Raw genomic sequence first — 21,491 nt, 5'->3', positions numbered from 1 at the left:
TATTTACACCTGAGGGTTCAGGGGTGACATTGGGACATGGTCTTTCATCTGTGTAGCATCCTGTGAGCTCACTACTGGGAACGGGGAATTAATTTTCAGTCAGTCCTGAAACGTTATGACAACACAATGGACATAAGAAGCATTGGCACAGTTTCATATTTCTTAAAGTCACTAACTAAGTTAAGCGTTAATGTCTATTATACATCACAAGTGAAGCTAAAATTAGATACAAAGACGTCAAATATTGACCGAGCTACTGACTACCGTAGGAATAACAGAAATTCCTAAAACAATGATAGGACCAGGGAGGACGGCTCCTGGTGAATTCCTTTCATGTGGACGAATGTTCACGAGCACAAGGAGTCCGGTTGGTAAGAGGAGGGCTCTTCTTGTTAAGAGATCCAGTGCAGAGGACATCTGAGTGCCAACAGACAGAAACAGACACCACTGAACATGGTGGGTCCTTACTGCTTGCAAGAATCAGAAGGAATCATTTCGTTCTATTAAAAAGACACTTTTTCCCAAAATAAAATTTATTTGGACATGTTCTGTATGAAACTCAAATTACACATTAACTGAACAGATGATTACGATGGAAAAACTAGAATGAGCAACTATTAAAACATTGAATTTGAACAAAGAGGCAAAAAGCAACACTGAACTCAAGATACAAATAAAAATCTCTCCAAACGAGGATGTGTTTCAAGTCAGTCTATCCACTAGTTCACAGCTGGGATGTTAAAAGAAGTCTGCGGCCGAGGGTCTGCGTTTAGGAGTACTTGTTGAAGTACTCGTTAGAGTACTTTTGCTGGTCTTCCCGATGGCCTTAGGGGTCTTCCTGATGGCCTTAGGGGTCTTCCTGGTGGTAAGTGGAGTGGGTGGAGACTTCAGGACCCCAAACTTAGGTTTCTGTTTGGGGTCAAAGGGCACTCGTAACGATCCGTCTGGACTCACCAGCAGGCTACGATCCGTCTTACGAAACTCTGCAACATGGAACATCGTTACAAAGGCTGTTAGCACAACAGCTGGTGAGATATGACTCAACAAGTTGCTCCACATCTTAATGTAACGGCGGAGCTCATTCATGTTTTATATAATACCCCTGGAACAAATCCCAATGTAACCCATGTATGACATTGTGAATCGTACTTAACCTTTATTACGTTTGTCATATTACATACATGACATCTGGTCTCTGCAGTTAACCCATCTGTAGCAATTTAGGAGCAGTGTGCTGCTTTGAAGCCAACTGGGTTAACAGCAGCTGGTTGGATTCCTCTACCAGGAACCACACACACAAACTGCTGGAACCACATGCATGCACACAAACAGCTGTGCCACTGCAAACTATTTTAACCAGACTTATTTTTTTTTAATTTTTTTTTTTATTTTCTTTAGGCTATAGTGAGTTTTATACACTGGAGATGAGTCTGTTTCTACTTGGTGCACAGACAGATTAATCTCATCCAAAGAGCTATTTTCCCTAATTCTGCTAAATGAACTGGAGACTTTCATCCGGTCATTCTGCAGTCTGCTCTAAATAAGTGTTACGTTTTGACTGGTGATCCCATGTTTTATTTTTCCATAGAGAAACAGCTTTAGTATTAATTATGAATATGAAATGGCATCCCATGTCTTACCAGCTGTCTTGTTATTCTTGAGACCGAAGGTCACCTTCTTGGATTCTGATTTGGGAGTTTGACACTTCTGTGAAATACAAACATAGAAAAGACAGTTACATAAAGAATAATGTTTTCATTTATTCTAGAAGAGACCCATATTTGGGGGTTTAAAAAAAAACATGAGTTATTCTGATATTTATAGGTATTACATCAGCTGTGGACTGTTGTTCCTCACTAACATGAAACACATTCATCATTATCGTACCTCAGGAGATTTTACACTTCAATTACACCAATTAACTCAGGTTTGGATAAAGCTCTTGATTAAGGAGCACATTTCCATTACAATACCTCAAAAATGACCCCAGGAAAACCTGACGACAGCATTATCTGTCATCAGAAACCGTTTATTGCCAGGAATGTTTGCACAAACGAGGAATTTAGTTAGGTGGAAGGTGCATACATTAGACAAGACAAACAACAATCAGCGACAGCAACAGTGCAGTGATGTCTTAATCAGATACGGATAAAGTGATCAGACAACAGATAACATTAATATAAGTGTATGTTAAAGTGACGTGTGTGTTTAAGTTTAAAGTTAAGTGTATGTGGCATGAGTGTTTAAATATGAATTGTGCAGTGACCGGTAAGAGGAAAGAAAGGAATAAAAATAAATGGTAAAGAAAGAATGGTCCGAGAATAGTCCTGTGATGGTAGAGTAGAGTCAGTCAGTGGGGAACCCGGGCTCTGTTGATGAGCCCGACTGCCAACGGGAAGAAACTGTTAGTGTGGCGTGAGGTCTTAGTCCTGATGGACCTCAACCTCCTGCCAGAGGGGAGGGACACGAACAGGTTGTGTCCAGGGTGAGAGGGGTCAGCTGCGATCTTTCTTGCCCTCTTCAGTGTCCTGGAAGTGGACAAGACCTAGAGGGATGGCAAATTGCAGCCAGTCACCCTCACCGCAGAGCAGATGATGCGCTGCAGCCAATCACCCTCACCGCAGAGCGGATGATGCGCTGCAGCCTGGCCTTGTCCTTGGCAGTGGCTGGAGCATGCCAGACGGTGATGGAGGAGCAGAGGATGGACTCAACGATGGCAGTGTAGAACTGCACCATCATTTTCTTTGGCAGGTTGAATATCCTCAGCTGCCTCAGGAAGAACATCCTCTGCTGGGCCTTCTTTGTGATGGAGCTGATGTTCAGCTCCCACTTGAGGTCCTGGGAAATGATGGCGCCCAGGAAGCGGAAGGACTCCACAGCGTCGACGGGGGAGTCACACAGGATGAGAGGGGCGGGTGGGGCTGCATTCTTTCTGAAGTCCACAACCATCTCCACTGTCTTTAGAGCGTTGAGCTCCAGGTTGTTCTGGCTGCACCAGGTCACCAGGTGGTCAGTTTCCCACCTGTAGGCAGACTCGTCCCCACCAGAGATGAGTCTAATGAGGGTGGTGTCATCCGCAAACTTCAGGAGCTTGACGGACTGGTGACTGGAGGTGCAGCTGTTGGTGTACAGGGAGAAGCGCAGCGGGGAAAGAACGCAGCCTTGGGGGGAACCGGTGCTGATGGTCCGAGAGCCTGAGACGCTCCCCAGCTTCACGTGCTGCTTCCCGTCAGTCAGGAAGTCTGTGATCCACCTGCAGGTGGAGTCGGGCAAGTGTAGCTGGGAGAGCTTGTCCTGCAGCAGAGGCGGGATGATGGTGTTGAAGGCAGTGCTGAAGTCCACGAACCGGATCCTGGCGTAGGTTCCTGGGGAGTCCAGATGCTGGAGGGCCATGTTGACAGCATTGTCTACAGACCTGTTGGCCCTGTAGGCGAACTGCAGAGGGTCCAGAAGTGGGTCAGTCAGGGTTTTGAGGTGGGACAGGACCTGTAGTCATTGAGTCCTGTGATCCTGGGTTTCTTGGGGACGGAGGGTGGAGGGGGAGACTGAGGGGGGAGACTGAGTCCAGGCCCGCTGCTTTGCGGGGGTTTTGTTTTTTAAACAGTCTGTTGACGTCCCTCTCCAGAATAGTGAGGGTCGTCACTGGGGAGGGCGGTGGTAGAGAGGCGTGAGCCCCTGATGGACTGGGGGAGGGTGGGCTGATGGTTTGTGGCTGGCTGATGGGCCTGTGGGGGATGGTGTCAGGACTGCTCCATTGTCTATCATTGCGACAGTAGAACTTGTTCAGCTCGTCTGCCAGGCGGAGGTCGTTCATGGCGTGGGGGGTTTTCGGCTTGTAGCTGGTAATCTGCCTGAGCCCTCTCCATACAGAAGCAGAGTCACTTGCTGATAGCTGTTGTTGCAGTTTCTCAGAGTACAGTCGTTTAGCATCTCTCACCGCCTTGCTAAACCTATATTTTGACTCTGTATACAAGTCCTTGTCCCCACTCCTGAATGCCTGGTCCTTTTGCAGCCGTAGCTTCCTGAGTTCCGCTGTGAACCAGGGTTGTCACATGTTTAGCTATTCCCCTGCCTCCTTTAATGATAGCGGTACATGTAATAAGTGTAGTTTATTTGCTAGGTTTGAGGCAGGTGTCCGTGGGTTAGATGCACGGCTCCGCAGCATCGAAGTTAAGACTTTAGTTACATAAACTAGCCCAATCCCCATAGTCGGTGTGGACCAATTAGCTTTAGCTTCTGCTACAACAGTCCCTTGTGGGGGCATCGATGGAACGAGTGGCCGTAGATGTGATGAGTCCGCTGCCCCAGTCGGACGGAGAGAAAGGCTTCATCCTCAAAGCCATCGACTATTTCACGAAGTAGCCCGAGGCGTACGCGATTCCGGATCAAGAGGCAGAGACAGTCGTGGAGGCGCTGGTGGGAGGAAAGTTCAGTCGGTTTGGAATACCAGAGAACATCCACAGCGACCAGGGCAGGAACTTTGAGTCCTGAGTGTTTGCCAGCATGTGCGAGCGCTTGGGCATGCATAAGACGCGCACCTCCCCTTTGTGTCCTCAGAGTGACGGGTTGGTGGAACGGTTCCACCTCATCATGGACCAGCAGCTGGCCATTCTTATGTTGCAACATCAGCGCGACTGGGACAAACATTTGCCCCGAATACTCATGGCGTGTCGCTCTGCAGTGCAGGAGTCTTCGGCCTGTACGCCTGCCCTCCTCATGCTGGAGAGGGAGCATGCACCTCAGACTGAAAGTGGAAGCTGGTTCCACAGAAGAGGAGCCCGATAACTGAAAGCTCTAGCCCCCAACCTACTTTTTTATAACTCTGGGAACCACAAGTAACCCTGCATTCAGTGAGTGGAGCGCTCTAGTGGGGTAATCTGGCACTATAAAGGTCCTTAAAATATGATGGTGCATCACCAGCTTTGTAGGTAAGGAGAAGGATTTTTAATATGGTTCTTGATCTTACAAGAAGCCAGTGGAGAGCAGCTAGTACAGGAGTAATGTGATCTCTCATCCGCGTCCTCGTTAGTACACGAGCTGCAGCATTCTGGATCAGTTGGAGAGATCCAAGGGATTTACCGGAGCAGCCTGATAATATGGAGTTACAGTAATCCAGTCTTGAGGTAACAAATGTGTGAATCAATGTTTCTGCATCGCGTTGAGACAGTATGTGCCGGATCTTTGAGATGTTTCTGTAGGTAAAAAAAGGCGGTCCTTGAGATCTGTTTCACGTGAGAGCCAAAGGACAGGTCCTGGTCAAAAATAATTCCGAGATTCCTTACGGTGGTGGTAGATGCCAGAGCGATGCCATCCAGAGAAACCATATCATCAGATGCTTGATTTCTGAGGTGTTCTGGTCCGAGTAAAATAACTTCAGTCTTGTCCGAGTTCAGCAGCAGGAAGTTGCAGGTCATCCAGGTTTTGATGTCTTAAAGACACGCTTGAAGTTTGGCGACCTGGTGGGTTTCATCTGGCTTGATCGACAGATATAGTTGAGTATCATCGGCATAACAGTGAAAGTTTATGGAGTGTTTTCTGATAATACTGCCTAAAGGAAGCATATATAAAAAGGTGAATAAAATTGGTCCAAGCACAGAACCCTGTGGAACTCCATGTCGAACGGCAGTGGTAACCGAGGCCTCATCGTTTACAAATACAAACTGAGATCGATCTGATAAATACGACTTAAACCAGCTTAGTGCTGTACCTTTAATACCAATCAATTGGTCTAGTCTCTGTAATAAGATGTCATGGTCAATGGTGTCAAATGCTGCACTAAGGTCTAACAAGACTAGTACAGAGACAAGTCCCCTATCTGATGCAACTAGAAGGTCATTAGTAATTGTCACTAGTGCTGTCTCTGTGCTATGACGCTTTCTAAATCCTGACTGAAACTTCTCAAATAAACTATTGTTATGTAAAAAGTCACACAACTGGTTTGCGACTACCTTCTCCAGTATCTTGGAGAGGAAGGGAAGGTTAGAGATAGGTCTGTAGTTAGCCAACACATCTGGATCCAGTGGGCTTCTTAAGAAGAGGTTTAATTACAGCTACTTTAAAAGACTGTGGTACATGACCAGTTAGTAAAGAGGCACTAACTAAAGGTAAAACTTCCTTAAACAGCTTAGTCGGAACAGGGTCCAGGAGACAAGTAGACGATTTAGAAGAAGAAACCATTGAAGACAGTTGGTCGAGGTTGAAGGTAAAAAAATCCATCCAGACACACAGCAGGGCCCACAGCCTCCTCCATGGCCATCCCACTTGAGGATGGACCGGCAGTAGTCGAGGGCAGGAGATTATTGATCCTGTCTCTAATAGCCAGAATCTTACCATTGAAGAAGTTCATGAAGTCATTACTACTGAGGTCTATAGGAATACACGGATCCACCGAGCAATGACGCTCAGCCAGCCTGGCCACAGTGCTAAAGAGAAACCTAGGGTTGCTCTTGTTTTTCTCTATTAGTGATGAGTAGTAGGCTCCTCAAGGCATTACGGAGGGCCTTCTTATATATGTTCTCAGACTATCCCGCCAAACCAATCGGGACTCCTCCAGACCGTTGGAACGCCATATGCCCTCAAGCTTCCGTGATGCTTGCTTTAATATACGGGTCTGAGGGTTGTACCATGGAGCGAGCCTCCTTTGCTTAATGATCCTCTTTTTTAGAGGGGCTATCGAGTCCAGTGTCACTCTCAATGAGCCAGTAGCACCATCGACAAGCTGATCAATCTGGGAGGGAGTAAAGTTAGCACAGGAGTGCTCTGTTATATTGAGACATGGTAATGAATCAAATACAGAAGGAATCACTTCCTTAAATCTAGCAACAGCACCGTCAGTTAGACATCTGGTGTAAAAACTCTTGCCTAACGCTGTACAATCCGGTAGTATAAACTCAAAAGTTATAAGGCAATGGTCTGACAAAAGAGGGTTCTGTGGAAACACTACTAAATGCTCCACGTCAATGCCATATGTAAGAACAAGGTCGAGGGTGTGGTTAAAACAGTGAGTCGGTTCCTGTACTCTCTGACAGAAGCCAATCGAATCCAACAATGAGCTAAATGCAACACTAAGGCTATCATTGCTGACATCCACATGAATATTAAAATCCCCTACAATAATAACCTTATCAGTCTTAAGGACCAAACTTGACAAAAACTCAGAAGATTCTGAAATAAATTCTGAATACATACCTGGTGCTCGATATACCACAACAAACAGAATCGGCTGTACTGTTTTCCAGGTTGGATGTGAAAGACTAAGAACAAGGCTTTCAAATGAGTTGCAGTTCAATCCAGGTTTAGGACCCATTAACAGACCTGAGTCAAAAATGGCAGCTACTCCACCTCCTCGGCCGGTGCCTCGAGGAATGTGCATATTAACATGACTTGGAGGAGTAGATTCATTTAGGCTGACATATTCCTCATGTCTCAGCCAGGTTTCAGTAAGACACAACACATCAATATCCTTATCTGATATTAATTCATTTACGAATACAGCTTTAGAAGACAAAGATCTAATATTTAGGAGTCCACACTTAACTCTCCTATCATGTTGCACTTTTGCAATAGTGGTGTTAACCTTTATGAGGTTATTTTCTATAACTCCTCGTTTGGTTACTTTTAATTTAATTAATTTAAGGGGCCGTGGGACAGACAGTCTCTATAGAGTTAAAGGTGGGCATCTGCCCTAAAGAAAATGCAGGGAATGCAGAGAAGGGTGTAAGACTACAACTCTGCTTCTGCTTTCTGGTCTGTCATGTACGAGGTCGACCAATAAACTTGGTCATATTTGCAGAAAGGAGATCCGCTCCATCCGGAGTGGGATGGATGCCGTCACCCCTAATCAGACCTGGGTTTCCCCGGAAAGACCGCCAGTTATCTACGAAGCCCACATTGTTTGCTGGACACCACCGTGACAACCAACGGTGGAAAGTTGACATGCGGCTATACATCTCAGTCACCGTGTTTGGGAGCGGGCCAGAGAAAACGACGGAGTCCAACATTGTTTTGGCGTAAGCACACACCGACTCCACGTTGATTTTAGTGACCTTCGACTGGCGAAGTCGGGAGTCATTACCACCGACGTGTATTACAATCTTACTGTATTTACGTTTGTTTTTAGCCGCTCTGGCCCCAGAAATACATTTGACTGTGGTCCCTGGTTTTGCGATCTTCACGTTTCTAACAATTGAGCTCCCAACAACCAAAGTGTGTTTCTCAGTGCCGCTGAGTGGCAAGAGGCTAGAAACGGGAAGAGGCTGGCGGTGGAACGGCGTGATAAGCCCCACTGATTGTGGTGTAGCAGTGGTCCAGAATGCTCTTCTCTCTAGTAGGGCATTTAATTAGGGCTGCAACTAACGATTATTTTAATAATCGATTAATCGGTTGATTATTTTTTCGATTAATCGATGAATCGGATAAAAAAATGTTTTTATCAAAAAAGCATTCATTTCCAACCCTTTATTCAAAAACAGAAGTGACGGTGCAAAACATCTTCAGAAAGTGCACAAACTGGTTGCTCCTTGAACATCCCTGAGCTGTTAATTAAAACAACAAAATGGACTAACACTAAAAACATACACATCTATGCTTTACATCTGCCAAATGTGAGCCCTTTTTACTGTAATTGATCCCTCCAGAGGCTGCATTTACATACCCTGCTTGATCAATATGTATGAAATACTGGGAGAGAGGGAAGCTGTACTGCTTTATATAGAGCGTCCTCTTCCTTAAACTCTTTCATTCTGGGTCTCTTATGACCACGACGTCACGTTGTTGGCAAAGCCCAACTACGTGATTTGCTTCATTCTACTTTGAGTAAAAAAACAAACAAAAAAAAAAAAAAACCCTGCAGCCAGATCCGCTGGTGTGCCGGTTTAACGTTAGCGAGTGACAGTGTGAACTGAACCAGACCGAGGGGTGACGGCATGTTTCATCACGTTACGTTTTTTTACAAGTAAGACTGAACTGTAACGGAACATAACATAACTTTAACGACAATACACAACCCAAACACGTTAGCTAACGCGATAGCAAACTGACTAGCTTCCATTAAAAACAAGTTTGAGGAACATGAAGACGCTGATTGGCCAAGACTCGACTTGTCAAAGATGTTCTATTTTTGAGAACATCACGACCTCAGCTTTTCTCGTGTCTCACTCCAATCTCATAAACGCTGGCCGGCCAGTTGCTCTGCTCCGCTCTTTTTTTTCTTCTTCTCAACGACTTATTATTATTACGCCCGGCGTAATAATCGCGCGACACAACGAAGCGATAATGAAATTCGTTGCCAACACTTTTGATAGTCGATTCGTTGTTGCAGCCCTAGAATGAATGTCAAAGTCCTTTGATGCAACGGTTAACTTCTTTTTTTCCCTGAAGCCCAATACTCGTTCCGTTCCATTCCATTCTTCAAACTCTGTAGTGCTGAAGGCAGGGAAAGGGCATGCGCCTCCACGCGACAGCAGTGTACCTCTAACATAGTTTGATGCACTCCATCCACAAAGGCAGACAGGCTCTAATGAGTTGACAACTTTAACGACAGTTGCCAGTGTGTGACTACGGTCTTCTGAAAGTTGTTCACTGGCTAATGCTGAGCCTTGTAGCAAGCAGTGGAAAAAGGTACACTTTTTCCTTTATTTAAATGAATAAGGTAAATCCCTTGTTTTTGCCCGTCAGAGTCCCACAGTGTTGATGAGGATAGAGTCCACAGTCCTGAACCACCTTGGCTGGTGTTGTCTAGATTAGTAGACATGAGAAAGCCTTGCCTCCAGTCATCACCATGAAGTTATTGCACATTGATGTCTTCGTCTGACACGGTTGTCATCCAGCTGAACGGGAACTCTAAGTGCCTCATGAAGCTGGTTTTCACAGTCCACAGCCATTATATCAATTTGGCCTCTGACAGTGTTTTTACTGTAGACCACACTGCCGCTCTACGGTTTTCAGGCAGTTGGGTTTGATTAGCTGCTCGCCCACGAGTGTGCGGCTTTTTAGCCGTAGCAATTAATAGCAAACACTCAAATGTTGGCTCATCACTACAGATGACACATTCTGGCAGAGAGCTGTCTCAATAAATCCAAAGGTAGGGTCTCTCTTGGGGTAACGTGGAAGGAAGTGGAGATGCGTCCAGTCTAAAGTTGTTACCCATTGCTTCGCTCCATCAGTGACCTCAGTTATGTTGACACAATAATGGGATTTCAGTACGAGTGCCTTGAAAAATATAATCATTTGATGCTGCAAGTAAAAATAAACATAAGCTCTGCACTTGCCATATTTAATGAGCAAATAACATAACCTGCAAATTACAAAAGGTCACACTACATCACCTCTCAGCTGATACTGGACCACTTAAAGGGTCGGTTCCCAAAAAGGAAAAGCGTTGCCTTTTCTCACTTACCCGTAGTAATATCGAAGCATGCAGATAACTTTGATCTTATGTGTCCAGGTTACACCTCAAAGTGTGTTGTAGTTTGTGTGACCGTCTCTTTGATGCCTAGTTCTGACGTTCATTACCTTTCCCTTCTTGCTGGACAGCGGGGTGCTGGGGCTACGCTTGGTTTTGCAGAAGAGGGGCGTTGGGACTGTGGCGTTGCTGTGGAAGGTGAGGAAGTCAGACTCTGACCCCAAGGAAGTCTTTGCCTTCTTTTGTGACTTTTTAGTGCAAAGAGGAGTGGATGCCTGTCCAATATCCTGAAACGGAAAATAAATTTACAAGTTAGTCATGTTTGTGTAATCAGATTGTTCTGAATCCTTAACCTCATTAAACACTCACTGCGTCTGGTTTGGACTTCTTGGTAGCGGTGCGCTCTTCTGCGACTCCATTGCTCAGCGCAGCTTCCGGCGCCGCCTCCAGCTCGTCGACCTCGTACTCAAACGTCACAGGGATCTTCCTCTTCTTTTTCGGTTTCCCGGAGGAAGAGACCACTTCAGTTTCACTCGATGGGAGTTCTGCATCAACGCTGCAAACCACCTGCAACTGGCTTTTAACCTCCGCGTCCACTTGGGCTGCTGCCATCTTCTTTTTCTTATTCCTCGCTGGTGTCGTCACAGCGATCTTAGCGTCCACTGCCTGACTGGTTTCCATTGCCGCTGCGTCCTCTTCCACTGAAGTCTTACATTCTTTTGGGGTTTTCCTCTTCTTCAGTGGCAATACAGCGCTTTCATCAAGTGACGCATCCGCCTGCTTGCCTTTTTTCTTTTTCTTCTTGGTAAGCGGCGCCATGGTGGCACCTTGTGATTCTTCCTCAATAACAGATCCGACTTCAGCATTGGCGTGTCTTCCCTCTTCCTCCAATTGTGCCTCAACCTTTGGTCCGTCATCAGCCTTGAGTTTCTTCTTCTTCTTGCATGGGGCTATAGAATCAGTTTGCTCCTCCAGTATGGTGGCCGGGGCATCTTCCTCTGTTTCCTGTGTTGTTTCCGTATTTTTTTCTGCAGACTCCTCAACATTATCTGGAATGATCTCTGCTTCGGCATTGACCTGCAGTTTGGCCTTAATCTTCTCCGTTTGTAGCTTCACCTTCAGGCCCTTCTTTTTCTTCTTCCCTGAGAGCGGCGTGTCGGAGGACATCTCCAGCTCTGTTCCAGCAGGAGTCTGCTGCTCCTCTGCTGCCACAGCCGCCTCAGCTTGAAGATCAGACAGCAGAGTCTCCGACTGGCCCTCTGGAGTGTTTCCCTCTGTCGCTTTCTCAGATGCGGGGGAGCTTTGCATCTCTGCTTCCTTTTCCAACATTCCTTCCGCCTCTTTTATTGTACATTGAGCCACAGTCTGTTCCTGTCCAGATCCTTCTGCACCTCCATCCTGCACTGCTTTCTTCTTCTTCCTTTTCTTCTTCTTAGTTGCAGTTAGGTCAGCTTGTTCATTGTCATTTTTCCCTGAATCCTTGCTTTGCTTGTCGGGTGTGGATGCCTCCCTTTTCCCTCCTGAAGTAGCAGAGACACAGATCAGACATAATATATAAAAACAGACTCAGAGACAAGACGTAGGACATTTAACAGTTAAAGGCAGCGCTATGTTCAGTCTTATCGAAGGACGAGGTATGGTTGTTATTTAACCTGTGACGATAATTAGATTTGGTCAGTGCAACAAGCAGCCCTCAACACTCTGGGGTCTGGGTTCATTTTCTTGATTTTACATCATTTTTAAAGTCACTTGCATATGATACATACATACAAAAATTACAGAAGAATCTCAGCCATCTATATAATGAGGCACCATTGTCCCAAGGCACAAGTGTAAAGAGAAAATATGACTAAAGCTGAAAAATGTAATCTTGATTTTGGAAATTGTTCATATTTGTTGTGAAAACATAACTTTACTCATGTGGTATAGCGGTTTTGGTGATGGAAATTGGTTTACCAAAGGTCTTAGGTTCACAAAAGCAGTGGAATATGAATAAAATGGTAGACACATGTCAAAAACCAAATTTATTATTATATGGTGGGGGGGATGATGAGCTGTGGCTGGCTTTGAGGCCTGCTATGGTGATGTGTTGGCAGGCAGACGGACAGGGAGACTGCTGCAGCGATGCTGCATGTTGTCCTCTGGACCCTTACAGCTCTGAATCCACTCTGTAAAATACATTAATACAAGTCAGTACGAGTTCACTGAAATAAAGTTAACGGTGATAGAGACAACAGTTGATTACCAACCGTTCATAGCTGTAGTCAGCTATCTCCGTTAGCTTGCGCCGTGTTAGCAGCACCTAACGCGACATTAAACACTACTGTAGTAACGATTAACGGAGATCCAACACTACTGGTCGTACTAAGTTCACTGTAAGAAAGCTAACGGTGATCGGTACAACAGTTGAGTATGCACCGTTCAGTCGTAGACACGTAAGGAAACATCCAAAACGGGGCTATCTAGTGACGCGCTAACGCCAAGCTATTGTCAACAAACACACGTTAGTTACGGTCTTACAAACACATAATGGAGGTCCAACACTACTGGTCGTACTAAGTTCACTGTAAGAAAGTTAACGGTGATAGAGGCAACAATTGATTACTCACCGTTCAGTCTCACAGAAACGCTGTAGCCAGCTATCTGGCCCGTTAGCTCCGGGTAGCTCCTTGTTAGCGAATCCTTCAGGCACTGGAGCTACCGTCTGTCCCCTCCAATATATTTGCTCAGGACTCTTTGCTTGGCATCTTCTGACTCACATTGAAGCTTTGCACACGTCGTAAGACACGTCCATGTTTAGATGCTCAAACGCGGAAGTGGAAACCATATCCGCCAGATTTTAAACCATATCTCTGTGACGTATTATTGTGATGATAGAATTTTATTAAAAACGTAAACACCTGCCCGGCCGCGTCGACGCGGGCCCCACCCCCAAAGGGTTAAGTGGTGATGAATGACCCAGTAGTGTTTTCATTGACTGCCCGACATTAAATGGCCTCCGAGACATAAGACGTCTTACTCAATGCTGCAAGTGACGCAAACCACATGCATGTTTACTTATGCATCCTCTGAACATCCCGGATGCTTTGAGTCTGTAGTTAGTGCTTTTTAAGTTTCACTACGTGAAACGGCTTCTGACGAAATCACAAATGATTATAATTGAGCTCATTGGATCCTCAAGATATAAACCCAATGTATGCTTTGTGAAGACTGGTAGGGGACACCAGTATGGGGACATATTCACCAACACACCGTTTTAGAATAGGACAGAGCACTTCCTAGTTATCCTTGGTTACGGTTCAGGTATAAAACCCTACTATTGGGCCACCGAAAAGTTGACTCTTGTATAAACGGTTTGTAGGATTTGCAGCATGATGTTTACTAGTCATCATCACCACAGATCATGTTCTCTTCCACAAAAGGAAACTTTAAGTTGCAGTATGACTTTCATTACCTGCTTCTACCCAACGCATCCGCTGCTTTCAAGTCAACAGAACATGCCGTTAGCAGGAAGTTGATTGCTCACTACCACGATGCAAAAACACGGCGATTGCCCTGAAAGCCTCAACACTTCAACTTTGGGGGATTTCTAGGAAAAATATTTTTAAAAGTATTTGTCACCGTCACTAAAGAAGGATTTTTAAATGTCCAGCAGTAGTCAACTACAAAACATTTATTCACAAATATGAATTAAGATTTATTTACTTTGTTTATCTTGTCCGTTATCGGGGATCAATACATTCTGGGCAGGCGGTAAAAGTGCTAACATGGGATACCTTTACTCTTCTTGGCTCTTGGCACCCCTTCATCGTCATCCTCCATGTGAGCTCCTCCTCTCTTTATCTTCTTCCTGCTGCCGAACATTTCATCATCCTCGTCTGTGGAGACCTCCTCTGGGTATTCGTCCTGAGGAAAGACGCCTGAGAGGAGACGGGAGGTCAAGGATCAAGAACAATTCTGTTTTCATAAATATCAAACAGAGTGAAGAATTAGGTGTGACCATCAACTCTTACCTTCATTCAGATCACGCAGTCTGCCATTCAACCAGGTGAGAGAAGAAGAAAACAGTGATTAGTTTGGATTGAGGTAGAGATGGTGCAGATTAGAGATTTTAATGGGGTGTGTGTGTGAAGTACTAGTTTTATCATGATGATTGTCTGGCGAACAGCAGAGCAATTCAGTCACTTTTTTTAATCTCTTCAGGAGATTTGATCATGTGATTTCGTTAGCTCCAGAAACACTATCTCCACAAAACAATCCATTTAGGTTCCATCGTTCAGTCACCGAACCGGTGGAGTCTGGTACACAGCTAAAGGTCGGCAGGGCGCTGCTGGGAGGATGGCATCTCCAGACTCTTATGTGTGCAGCAGTTCCTTAAACCCTGAGGCAATTCCAGCAAGTTTTCTTAAAGCTGAAATGGTAGTCAATGGATTGGTGAAACTGTCCCAGACCATGGTGCCAACGTTATGTCTGAAGGGTTTGCTGTAAAGCATCAAAGATCTGGTGCCGATAATCCAGTGGTGCTAAAGCCCTTAAATCTTAGTGGTACTAATGATTATCCGTCTAAAATTAAAATTTTCAATCTGGAGACTGTGCCGGCTTTCCTTCCCATCGCTGGTCTAGTACTGCACGTTTTTATGTGGTTGTGGGGAACTAGAAGTGTAGTGTTGCAGCATGTACTCACACTTTGATGATCTTGTAGAGTCTCTGTCTGTTCCTGCTGGGTGTGCTGTTCCTGCTGGCCAACTCAAACAGCTTGTCTGCCAGGGCGGCGTAGTTAAACTGCAAAACACACAAACACCTCATCACAAATCAAAACGAATTCATTACCATTTCAAAAGTCCATCAACTATGTAACACTCATTTGTCCAAATAATTTCATAGAAAGAACGTTTGTAATGATAAACTTTGATGGATTCATACAAGACAGAAAACCAGTGCTTGAGAATGAAATCCTTCCAGTAATCAACAATTTCCTTAAATTGTTTTGCACATTTAATAAAAAGAACACTTTGCATACTACAAACCATTTTCAAAAACATAAAAATTACATTCATTTTCTTCCCTCAGCTAACTTGAACACACCAAAATCTGCTGTTACTGCAGAGTACATTCATCCATCACACGGGGTTTCTGCTGTTCAAGATTAAAAGCGGACTGTTTAAGACACGTAAAGTCTTTAGAAATCACGAGTTGGGTAATTGCCAGTATGTTTATGTTGTCGAACTAAAAGCTATAACATCTCAAGCTTGTTTTGACCACAGATCATATTTCAGGCATCCAACTTAAACCCATTGGAGTTTGACTGACATGAAGACGATAACACAAATGGCATGCATCAAAAGTAAAATGGTGAAACGTGTGACTAGGACACATGCATCCAAACTGAATACAAATAGATAGAAAGTCCTCACCTGTAGGACCGGTCCGACATCCTCATCACATGACCCGTCTGAGTCTTCCCCCTGAAGAAGTTCAGCATCATCACCATCATTACCCTCGTCTTCATTTGACACATTGCCTGAAACAAAAACAGCACAAATAGTCCAGTCAATCTCAACCACCTCACGGTTCTGCTAGTCTGTTAGAGTTTAGACCAGTGTGTTAAACACTCGACAGTGTGGACAGTAATTTGTCAGTGAATATATAAATAAATGCTACAACTCATTAGCCCACACGTTAGCAACAGCTCATTGAGGTGAGGGGTGCCCACCAGTAACCCCTACACACTCATCCTGTGCACTTTGGGGCAAAAACATGCAGAGCAAATGTAATATACAAATGAGTGAATTCAGGAAAGATTTTATTATTTGTACTCCATCTATTAAATTGAGAGCAAAGGTCAGAAAATGGTGCACAATATTATTCATAGCGCAAATGATTTATGTTTTCATTAAAAAAAAATTACATCCAAATCGATTAATGCTCTTTTCTGGGAAGGTACCGTTGATCTGTTTCCGTTTCTTGTCGACCGGTTTGCTCGTCTTCTCCTTCAGTTCGTCGTCCTCTTCAGACGCCTGTCCCGAGTCTGAGTCCTCGGCTGCTTCCAACTCTTTCATCAGATCTTCAATAGCGAAGGGCGCCTGGTCAATGATAGTGCCGAGGATGCTGTTGCAGATGCCCCCGAAAAGAGAGCGACTGGTGACAGAATGAGGATGAAGTGGTTAGCACCAGACTTAAGAAAAACACGTCAACATGGACTTTAAAAGACAAAAGAAATGGTAAATGGCCCTGTACTTGTAGAGCGCTTTTCTAATCTTCCGACCACTCAAAGCGCTTTAACACTACTCGGCTCATTCACACATGATGGGAGGGGCTAAGGGTCCACCTGCCCATCAGGAGGGGCTCTCTCACACACACACACACACACACACACACACACACACACACACACACACACACACACACACACACACACACACACACACACACACACACACACACACACACACCTGTCACGAAAACTTGAATGGTCCCAGTCAGATGTCAGAGAAGAATACTCCAATACTACTAATAAGAATACTCTATATTAGGCTTGTGTTTATTAATAACATCAATTGTATACGAGCGATAGGTTTTAAATAACTTACTATAAGAACAGATGTGAAAATGTTTTACCTCTAGAACATGCATTCTACTGAGCCCCACTAAGTAATGAGTTAATTATAAATCCTTCATTATAAACCTGTTTATCATCTTTTTCCCATGAGTCATCAGTATAACAGTTTACTCCAAACTTCTGAACGGTAGTGTACATTCATCTGTTTTTCTCTATCACAGCTAAGCCACTTTGAAATTTGACAGCAGAAAATCTACAAAAACTCCACCAGCATCAAATACTGATGTATGAAAACCTATTTGCAATCAAATGAAAACATTGACACAAAAGCTCTTGTGTAGATAGCTTTAGAATAAGTGGAGAAAGTGAGCCGGTGGACTTACTCCTTGGTTTTAGCCGCTGTCTTGATGAACGGCTCGATGAATATCAGGTTCTGATCAGCAGTGAGCTGAGAAGAGAAAGACGCATAAGGATTATTCATAACAAAGAGATGGAACCATTTTTATAATTTGAAATGAAAATTAGTTCATATTATATGATAAAAATATCATACTAAACATATTGCAAAAGTCGAAGTCTTTAAACAATTACAGAGGAAGCGTCAGACACTGAGAACACAGCCATGCTAGAGGCTCTGATCATAACACGATAACACAAGGGTTACGGTTCCTTAGCAATTTAAATTAATTAAATCGGAACTGTGGATGAGGAGAAAGCAAAGTTTTAATTTAGAAAAAACCCAATTCTCATTTTTGAGAGACAGGGAAAAAAAAGGGCCAAGAAGGTCTTGAAAGCCGTGGCCGTACCTCTGCTGAACCCACAGCGGCCAGCTCGGTCATGTAAAGGTCCAGGATGTGGTACCGCAGCCCGCTGGGAGCCCCGCTGCCGCTGTGCAGGAGGTTTGCTGTCAGCAACTCCAGAAACCTGGAAACCGCACTGAGGAGACATGGAACATTGTTAGTGACTTAAAGGACGTGACGTGACGCTGACCAAAAGTTTTCGCGATAAAGTGCGAGTACATTACCTGCTCTCCCAGTTTTTCCTCTTCAGCATCTCGAAGGTTTGTCTGAACATGAGGCGAACCAGCTGTTTACACAAGAGGGGATTTGTATTCAGTATCGGCAAGAACTCAAATGTACTTGGTCTGAAAAACTAGTGCCATCGGTGAAACCCTCCTAGGTACTGAAACCAGTGTTGAATAATAACCTGTCTCACTGTGTGGCAGTGACTGGGATCATTCTCTTTTGTGTAAGGCATCATCAGACTCGACAATTTTTTAACCAAAACACGTAATGGCAGAGTGAAACATCTCACGGCAACAGATACTTTACATATCTGAAACTGATTCAGCTTCTCTTCACACTGACCTGGAAGAACTTGTCCATGCGCAGCCTGTCGATACCAGTCCACTCTCTTTTCAAGGTCTGCAGGAAGCTCTCCAGGTACAACAGCTCTGCATGAAACAGCACATCATCTCCATCATGAAAGTACACCACTGGGTGGCACCAGCTATGCTTAAGTTCAAGTCGAAAACTTGAACTTAATGTCAAACTAAAGTCAGAGATTGCGGGTTACTATGCATGTTAAAGTTGCACCAGCTGAAGTAGTTCCACAAGTTGAAAGAAACAACTTGTACACAAACTACATGCTAGGTGTCTGGCACTGTGTCTTAGAGAGAGAGAGAGAGAGAGAGAGAGAGAGATATAGATCTTGATCAACAGGCTGCAAAACTTCTTTAATGTCTCATATCAAATCGTATGAGATTATGAAATCAGACGGGGAAACTTACGTCCGCCAATATCCTGGAAGCTGTGGATCAGGGTAGAGATTTGGTTGGACAGCTCCTCCTAAAGAAGAAAAGTGAAGACCGCATGAACAGAAATATCAAATCAGGGAGAAGTGAACAGACGAATGTCCAGAATCAGAAGTTTATCCGTTGTATTAACGTCTATGTGTAGTCAACAACTCACTGTCAACTCAAAGAAAGCTCAATTGAACAAAAACAATATTTATCATTAGTTTCCTAATTTAACTGGATGAATTATAAATAATGCATAATCTAATGACAAATAACATGTTCTTATTTCAAGTAAAAGGACGGTTGGATTTTAAAATGGGGGGAAAACATTAGAGAAAGCTTGTAAAAAAAAAAAAAAAATGTGAATCTTAAAATTAAATAAATGAACTGAATTGTCCTGCAGCATTGAAGTCACCCAAAAAGCCGTGGTGTTATATTCTTGCCATCTTCTAATAAGAAACATTTGTGTTTAGGGACTATAACTCTGGTTATTGACATCACTTGTTCAGCTCCATTCTCCTGTTAACATCATTGTTGGACAGTGAACTACTGCATTAGGATTCTCTGGGATTTATTTCCTGTTCCTTCAGTTTGGATGAGAGTCGGTACATTTCCTCAAAATATCAGTGCTGTGTCTTATAGTGGAGCTTCACGGTCTTTGAACATATGAGACTTACTGGTTTTAAACTACCGTTGAAAAGACTGTATATATGTATGCGTGCGTGTTAGGGGGGGGGAATTGATTCAGCATAGTATCGCGATATTTTGCATGGCGATCTTGTATCGATACACGGAAGCCAAGTATCGATCTTTTATTTAAATCAATTATAAACTTTTTGGTCCTATAACAATGAAATGAATTGCTTTTTCAGTCTACTACATGGTGCCGTGTTATTTTCTGGTGAGGTCAGCGTGATGGTAGGAAGTCAAAACAAACAGAGACATCGGAGAAAGAAATTAGAAATGTCGTCCGCATTTAAATCAAACGTCTGGACTTTCTGTCAGTCGTAACACCGCTGCAGCACGAAACTACATATTATATTATGAACCCAGACACGAGGGCGTTTGATGTTCAGACAATTTGGGGATTTCCAGAAGTATAAAGCAGAAATAGTGGTTATTTTTGGGATGGCGGAAATGACAGAGATAAGCCCCACCCCCTCTTGGGCATGTAATGATGAAGTGACTATGTAGACTGTAATGCTAGCAGTTCAGTTTGTCAGTTAAAACATGTATGACTGTTGGTCAGTTTGTCCCATGTTGCTGCAATATAAATGATTGAAGTGAGATGAACAGACTAAAAACTTTTTTTGCAGTTAAAAAAAGTAATATATCGCAATACGCAATGTATCGCGATAATATCGTATCGGGACTTGCGTATCCTATCGTGGAACCTCTGGTGATTTCCACCCCTACTAGCAATGCTGGGGATTGAACCACCAATCCTCTGATTGAAGGATGACCCTGCTCTAACATTGAGTCCTTCGCCCACAATGAACTAATTGCAAATAGGCTAAAATGCACTGTGTGTACTCACAGCAGTTCCCTAGATCTGAGTCTGTAAGCCACACACACACAGTACCTGCAGCAGTGGCTTGTCCTGCATCCACAGGCAGTAGAACAGACCCTTCCACAGCTTGAGCAGCTCCTCGCCTCTGAAGCCACCTAAACAAGACGACAAGACTATGAGACATGATAACAGTACACTAACATACAATTACTGCTGACTGCAGAGTCATCAGTCATCATTTACAGACATGTTATGGACGAGAAAACTCATCAACAATGCAGGTTGACAGTGGACATAATATTATATTTCAACAAGTACAGTAACAAAGTTGCTGGCTACCTTACACGTTAAATGATGGTCAACAGTTACATTAGCTAGCTAACTTAATTGCACACCGTTTGGCTCTGACCTGCAGCTACACGTGTGCACTAACGCTAAGTGTATGCTAACTACACAGACGTGCGCCAGACTGAGACAACTCCCTTTAACGCTGTTATAGGTTCAACAGCCTCTGTTAGCAACACGTGTTTCCTTCACGTGCTACCCATTTTCAAGCAAAGTTAATAGCTTTTGAGCTGTTGCTAGCTAGCTCTGTCAGAGCTAACTAGTACTAGCTGGCTCGCGCGGACAGGTGCCGTACCTGCCGCCACGTGAGACCGGACATTGATGTATTTTCTCAGCTTCTTCACGGCCTTGGTCCGGATGGGCTTCTCGTTGGAAGCTAATCTCTGCGCGAGCTGGACCTCTGGCTCTTGAATCGACGCCATGTTACCACCGATTCACGTGGGGACTCTTCCCTCCTCTTCCCACGTTTCCCCGATGTGTCGCGCAGTGATGACGTTTCAGTGTCAGCGTATTCTCCTTCTTCTTCTTCTTCTTCTTCTTCTTCTTCTTCTTCTTCTTCTTCTTCGTTTCCGGTTTGATGGCGGGTGGCAGTCAGCATGAAGGTCACTACCGCCACCTACTATGTGCGTTATCTACCCCATTTTATAACTAACACACTGACTTGAATAAGTCAATTAAATAGTTGTGGCTGCCTCTGACTGCTGTTCAGTGGTGTATAAAGTTCCCCAAAAGTCGTACTTGAGTAAAAGTAAAGATACCTTACTGGAAAATTACTCCAGTAAAAGTAAAAGTCACCGATTAAAATGCTACTTGAGTAAAAGTCTTAAAGTATCTGATATTTTCTGTACTTAAGTATCAAAAGTATTTTTCTGATATA

At 44.0% G+C, this 21,491-nt stretch overlaps 1 protein-coding gene across 1 annotated transcript; it reads right to left on the bottom strand.

Annotated features, from left to right (window-relative positions):
- Positions 1 to 106: 106 nt before the first annotated feature.
- rrp1 (ribosomal RNA processing 1) lies at positions 107 to 21,054 on the bottom strand. Its single transcript, XM_079230490.1, has 16 exons — positions 20,910 to 21,054; positions 20,342 to 20,424; positions 18,751 to 18,808; positions 18,329 to 18,414; positions 17,986 to 18,047; positions 17,768 to 17,897; positions 17,345 to 17,409; positions 16,347 to 16,540; positions 15,817 to 15,923; positions 15,087 to 15,184; positions 14,416 to 14,435; positions 14,179 to 14,322; positions 10,772 to 11,922; positions 10,513 to 10,689; positions 1,641 to 1,707; positions 107 to 983 (listed from the first exon to the last, which is right to left on the bottom strand). Exons 1-16 carry the CDS (start codon positions 21,034 to 21,036, stop codon positions 739 to 741), a joined length of 2,814 nt encoding a protein of 937 aa, XP_079086616.1. The 5' UTR covers positions 21,037 to 21,054; the 3' UTR covers positions 107 to 738.
- Between the last annotated feature and the right edge of the window lie 437 nt (positions 21,055 to 21,491).

Source organism: Taurulus bubalis, assembly GCF_910589615.1.
Source record: "Taurulus bubalis genome assembly, chromosome: 15".
NCBI lineage: Eukaryota > Metazoa > Chordata > Actinopteri > Perciformes > Cottidae > Taurulus > Taurulus bubalis.
This window is presented reverse-complemented; position numbering and strand designations above follow the sequence as displayed.